Genomic DNA, 6,766 nt, shown 5'->3' on the forward strand with positions numbered 1-6,766 from the left:
GGGACACTAGTGCATTTACTGTGGACAATCCAACGATTGTGGATGAGAATTCCCTATTCTATTGTTGATGTCATAGGTCTCCAGTTTGTATTATGTCCAAAACATTATGTTTTTGGAGACTGTGGGGTATGGTCTGTTTTTCCACAATCACCAAAGGACTCGACTCAGACAGTATTAATGAATGGATGGAAAATTACTTTCAGGAACTGGAGGACCACCATGAAACCCACCATTTGAAGAGAATTTAAATGTTATTTTAGTCTGAAAACGGGAGCTGACAGTAAAGTTGGCTGACTGTGATTACAGTGGTGCAGCTCTGCAGAGTAAGTTGATATCACGTAGCGTGATGCAAAAGTCATGTAAATAGCGTGAGGTAGCTAATTAATGACAGCGAGCAACGCAAACAGATAACTGTTTGACATTTACCCAGTGTACAACGCACAGTGCAGCAGAAGTCCGCGAAGCCCAGCATAGGCTACTGTTAATTTGGGTGTGACTTGTTCATTCATGTGTCACTGCGGTGGAGGATATATAAACCACAGCTGAAGCGGGTTCGTCATTTATCAGGTGTAGTACTGTCACTGACAACAACACTGAGTCAGGTTAGTCAGGCGCAGTCATGCTTCGTCTTGCCAATGGACTCCATATCCTTGCGCTCCTGCTGCTGTTGAGCATGTGTAGTTCAGCTGTTCACAACGACGCAACAGAGTCAGTCAGTACTCAGCCGGTCCACGACACTCTGGACGAGCTGGCCAATGAAGACACGAACCAGGCGAGGAACGGCGGTAGACGGCAGGCTGTGCCCAATGGTGAGTCCAAACGGTTACGCATGACGCAGTTACAGTACATTTACATCATTTTTACGTAAATTTTTATTTTGCTCAGTAAGGCTAGAGAGTTATTATTTCAAAGGAATGTGTAGGTGACTGCTGACCGCTGTGAATAGATGACATGACATTCTTTCTCGGTGAAGTGTTGTGTGGCTTTTCAACACGCATAAAGGGAATGTTGATATCTTTGTTTTTAGGAATAAACGTTTGCTAATATAAACTTTTCGAACATCCATATGTGAATTTTTTTTTTGTATGAAGCCTTCAGTGTCAGTGCTCCTGTAATGTGACCTGCTGCATAACAGTTATCAACGTGATGTAAAACTAAAGGGAAATTTTGGCGCGACTGCTGTGAGCTGAAAGTTATGGCTTACTAGGCTGAAATTGGCCTGGTTTTTGGCCTGGCAGTCCTTGAAGATTTTTTTATTTGGGAGTAAAAGGACATATCCCGGTCAATGATAACTCTGAGATTCCTAACAGTGGTGCTGGAGGCCAGGTCAATGCATCTAGAGTAACCATATCATTAGATAACGTGTTTCTGAGGTGTACAGGGCCAAGTACAATAAATTCAGTTTTGTCTGACTTTAACAGCAGAAAGTTGCTGTTCATCCAGGTCTTTATGTCCTTAAGGCATGCTTGAAGATTAGCTAAGTGATTGATTTCATCAGGCTTCCATGATAAGTACAATTGGGTATCATCTGCATAACAACGGAAGTTTATGGAATGTTTCTTAATAATATTTCATAAAGGAAACATAGCTAAGGTGAATAGAACTGGCCCAAGCAAAGAACCTGGTGGAACTCCTAACTAACTTTTGAGTATATTGAGAATTTATCGTTAACGTGCACAAACTGAAATCGATCTGATAAATAGGACTTAAACCAGCTTAGAGCGGTTCCATTAATGCCAATTAAATGTTCCAGTCTCTGTAATATGATGGTCAATGGTATCAAATGCATTACTAAGATCTAACAAGACAGAGAAAAGTCCAAGTTCAATCATGGAACAAATTGACCTAGCAGTGTAGCAAGTCAAATAACTACTATATAGGTCTATCTCCTCATACAATCGTTTTGTAAACTACCTCTCCTCAGGGTTCTGGAGGTTCAGAGGCAGGGAACATACAAGCATATTGCTTGTGTATTAAACAGCTTTGCAGGGGATTTTGTTCAGAATCAAACTTGAAATAAGCCTGAAATGAAAAGGTCACTGATGCACCAAAGGGATCAGTATGTTGTCTACACAGGCAAAAAATGTATTGTCCATACAGACATTTTTGTGGTTTTATTTTGGTGTATTTATCCTTGGCAGGCAAGTAAACAAAGAGCAAAGAAATGAAAGCCCTTGCTGCCATAGATCCTCCCAGGTGCATGCTGGTCCTATACCTGCCCATCTACAGTATATAAAACCTGAGGTGACTATAGTGTTGCCCCATTCTTACAGGACAATGCAAGTGAGCAAATGAAAATAATAAATCCAAATCCAGTCAGAACAAAACAAACACTTAGAATAAATCAAATGCCCAGAACAAATAATAAATAGCTCCTACCTTCACAGAAAGCTGTTTGACATGTTAGCTTTATTTATATGGCACATTTGATACACAGTGGCAATTCAAAGTGCTTACAACAGGATAAATAGCATAATAGAAAATCCCTCATTGAAAATAAGAAAATTAAAACATTAAAATTAAATCAATAAATGGTGACTAGTAAAGACAAAGGAGGAAACAAAACTTCATTTACAGGAAATATAACTACCCGTAACAAACCCGAAATCATCTTGGAACTTAATTCAAGTAATGTTATTGCAATATTTAGCTTTCCATGTTTTGAGTTTGCTCTAAGAAGCAGTTCCTTAAAGGGTTCATTTTGACAAAGCAAATGTAATTAGGTCTCAGTCCTGTAAGTGATTAGTCGACAAGTAGCAGTATTTCAAATCAATTCTCTGACTAACTGGTAACTAATGCAGAGATTTGAGAATGGATGTTCTGTTTTAGTTAAAGCTATGGCACCTGCATTTTGAACAACTCCTAGTTGCCAGAGACAAGACTAACCTGCTCAAGATGAATGCATGGGTCAGCTTGTCAAGATCCTGCTTTGACATGAGTCCTCTTACTCTAACTGTGTTTTTAAAGGATAAAAGGCTGACAACGTTATTGATTTAAAGGAGTACCCCTCCAGTGATAGAGTTTCGGGGGCTTGTGAGAGAAAAATTAACAAAAGAATAATCAAAATCAATGCAGCAGAGGCTGAGACATCCCTCCTGGTACGTGTCACCCCCCATAATTGTTTCCATTATACCTTCCCTACCTGGTAAATGCCCACTTCTTTCAAACCCCACACACCCAGTTTGTAATGTAGCGTTTTTGTTAATTGTGAAATCTCAAGTCACCTCGCCTCTAGCTGTGACATTGCCTTAACGTGGATCTGAAAATATAGTGCCACATGAGAATGAAGTGGAGAATACATATATGTAAATCAGTTTTCATGCTACAGGTGCTGATCAGAGCCAGGTGGGCTGCAGGGAGCTTAGGTCCACAAAGTACATCTCTGATGGCCAGTGCACCAGCATTAACCCCATCAAGGAGCTGGTGTGTGCTGGGGAGTGTCTGCCAGCCCACCTGCTTCCCAACTGGATCGGGAGTGGAGGACACACTGGGAGGTACTGGAGCCGCCGCGACACCCAGGAATGGCGCTGTGTCATTGACCGGACAATGACCCAGCGGATCCAGCTGCAGTGCCAGGATGGAAGCTTCCGAACCTACAAGATAACTGTGGTGACTTCTTGCAGGTGCAAACGCTATTCCAGACAGCAGAATGACTCAGGACACAAGGACACATCTGTCCACAGTGGTAAACAGACGAAAAATCTGAGGAAGGCTGGACTCCCTGAAGAGAGAGCCGGGAGGCAGTCTGACAACTAAAGCCCATGTAATCCTGCAGTTACAATGGAACTCTCCCAACAGCCAATCCTTGCTGTAAATAATAACCAAATATTTAAGAGTCACACTAGATAGATGTAAAAGTGAATAGTGTAGATTTGTCTCCAGATTTAGATTATTGCGACACAAAACACTGTTTTTAACATTTGTGCATAGCCCAAAACACAGCCCAGTTAAAGGAGTAGTTCAACATTTTGGGAAATGCTCTTATGTGCTTTCTTTCAGGCAGTGAGATAATAAGATGGATATTAATTTCATGTCTGTGTATAAAGTACTGACCTGGATTCAGGACATGGTTAGCCTAGTTTATAGCATAAAGAATGGATGCAGGAAGAAACAGTTAGCCTTGGCTCCATCCAAAGTTAGATACTCCTTTTGTACACAAATATATGTTGTACCTCGTCTGTTCAGTCTGTACACAAAAGAAATGTACAAACATGAATTAGTGGTTTTAGGGGGAGATATGCATTGGAACTATTTCTTGATGAACAACATTTCTCTCTATTTGCCCAGAATTGTGTAGGTTGCCATATATAGTCAGTGAGCACAGGTTTTGGTCTTGGTCTCTAAATAGGCCCAATGGCAACACGCCTAGCAATTTCACTGTGATGAAAAGACCTCAGTAAGCTGTACAAGGTCACTGCACCCAACTGTTTTTCATCAAGAAATAGTTCCAGCACATAATTCCCACCTATTGTAATTTCTGTTTGTGTACAGATTAATCAAACAAGATACAGCAAATTAATTAATGAGTTTTAGAACTCTCCGACTTCCTGTCTTTATGCTAAACTAGGCTAACCACATCCTGACTGAAAATGTTGAACTATTCCTTTGACATGAAATGACTGTTAACTAGCCAATATAGTCCATTAATAAAGCAAGTGATGCTAATTTTAAGTCAACATTTTATAAAAGACAAATCTTTAATTCAGTACAGAGTAAGGTCCTGGATGTGTTTATCTGATACCCCAAAATATAAACCTTGGTTTTGTAACATGCAACTACTGGCCAATTCTAACAATAGCATCTCTTACATTAACTTGCATGTGTACAAGTGTGACAGTGGCAGACACTTGATCCCATACTGTAACTACAAAACAACATGACACTACAATATTTGAACTCAAAATGGTCACATGTATCATGGGCTTTCACACCAAATTTCCAGAGTTATGTGACTCTACTATCTGATTCCACCAGGACTTAGGTAATAGACCCCAAGCATGGCAGAAAATATCAGAGTGAGAGGTATTTGATTTAACACCGAATATTCTGATTATTTAAACCCTGTCTCCTAGAAATTATGTTTATATTACTAAATTGTTCTCCCAATTAAGTTGTGCTGACAAATGTAATTGCGGCAGGATTCGTTTCCTCATGTTAATAAAAAACATAATTCAGTCAGCATTATGTTTCCTTCAAAACGTATTTGCCGTTGCAAATGAGTTTTAGATCATTTCTGTGAGACAGGTTTGGATATTTGCATTTTGATCTAATCTGTAGCATCCAAGTTAGCTGCCTTGTATGTGCTGCTCTTGATTTTTGTGCTCTATCTCACTCAAACTATTCACTCTTGGACAGTAGATCTATTATGTCACCTGAGAGCCCCAACCACACACAAGGATTTACAAATTTCTGGAAAGAAATGCCAGGATGGGTGTAAGGTTTGGTTTATTGTGTCACAGATAGCAGGTAATTTTGCCATAGATCACTTTCACGTAAAAATAAAGAAAACAGTAACCCATTACTTAATTCAAAGGCTCAATAGACTTTGGATGCCAAACATGTAAATCATAATGTTACCACGTTTCATAAAAGTTTCAAAAGTGAAGTTAGATTTATAGAATATAGAATAATGCTTAGAGAGCCTATAGTCTGAGCTTTTATGGGTTTTATGGGTTTTTCCAGAGTGAATGGTATGTAATTAATTTTTGCTACACAACACTTCTTCTTTCTTTTTATATTTTTTTCTGAAATAAATAGTTAATGAAAATGATGTATTTCTGATATAATGCTGTTGGCATACCAGACAGGCTCACTGCAAACAGGAACTCCCTAACAACAGAGGCATTAGTCAGTGATGAAACTCTCTTTTCAATAGACACCACACTTTGTTTTATTGTGAAGGGTATACCTTTACCTCCAGGCTAGTGGGGCTTGTTCCAGCTGCGGCAACATGTTAAGACACTTTATTGTCTCATGTATCCGTTCATTTTTTCACTCTGAAAGCTGTGGGCTAAGGTAGGCAGTGAATAGAGTCACCTGTACTGGATGACAACAGGTTGTTTTAACTTGTGTTACCTGCAGAGGAAAAAGGAGTGATGTGCCTTTGTCAGTAAGATCCTGTAGGTGCATTGAAGGGCCATCATAACAAGGTAAAGTCTAGCAATGTTGATAAGCAGAAAGGCAAAATCATATCACAACTTTTTTCAGGTGGTTAAAAAACATGCACTCTTACCATCCCATCCATATACAGTATTAGGTAGATGTATAGCTAGTACCAGCTAAGACACTAAAACACAATATCACAAATATCTGGCTCTTGGCTACTAAATACTCCACTATGTTCACCAGCTAGTTGCTAACTGTGTCTGTCTGCTGTTTGCTGCTGAGCAAAAAGTGGACAGTGGAGAGTAGAAACAAGGCTTAGAGCAGTTTGTGGGCAGTAAAAGCAAAACTAGGAGTTTAAAGAGACTAAAAAGCTCAATAAAGCTGAAGGAAACTTGCTAATCACACAATAAACAGCTTAAATCAGAAGCTGTCAGAATCTGGCTCAATTTTTTCCTCCATGCTGCAACTATTTTAAAACATCTGAAGTATTTCCAAATAGGACTTTTTAAGATTTCTCAAAGTAAAAATCAATCTCTATGCAACTGAGTTGGGTTGTGAACTGCCATCATTACCACCGGGTTGTTGTTGAATTATTCGCTTGTTTCTCTCAGTGCAGCAGCCCAGGCTCACATGAGAATCTGCAAGGCAGACAGCTACAGTA

General features: G+C 39.5%; 1 protein-coding gene across 1 annotated transcript; it reads left to right on the plus strand.

Moving 5' to 3' along the window:
- The first annotated feature begins 457 nt into the window (after positions 1-457).
- On the plus strand, positions 458-5,821 carry LOC120785997 (sclerostin domain-containing protein 1-like). Its single transcript, XM_040121048.1, has 2 exons — positions 458-809; positions 3,329-5,821. Exons 1-2 carry the CDS (start codon positions 620-622, stop codon positions 3,754-3,756), a joined length of 618 nt encoding a protein of 205 aa, XP_039976982.1. The 5' UTR covers positions 458-619; the 3' UTR covers positions 3,757-5,821.
- The last annotated feature ends 945 nt before the right edge of the window (positions 5,822-6,766 follow it).

Source organism: Xiphias gladius, chromosome 24 (genome assembly GCF_016859285.1).
Source record: "Xiphias gladius isolate SHS-SW01 ecotype Sanya breed wild chromosome 24, ASM1685928v1, whole genome shotgun sequence".
Lineage (NCBI taxonomy): Eukaryota > Metazoa > Chordata > Actinopteri > Istiophoriformes > Xiphiidae > Xiphias > Xiphias gladius.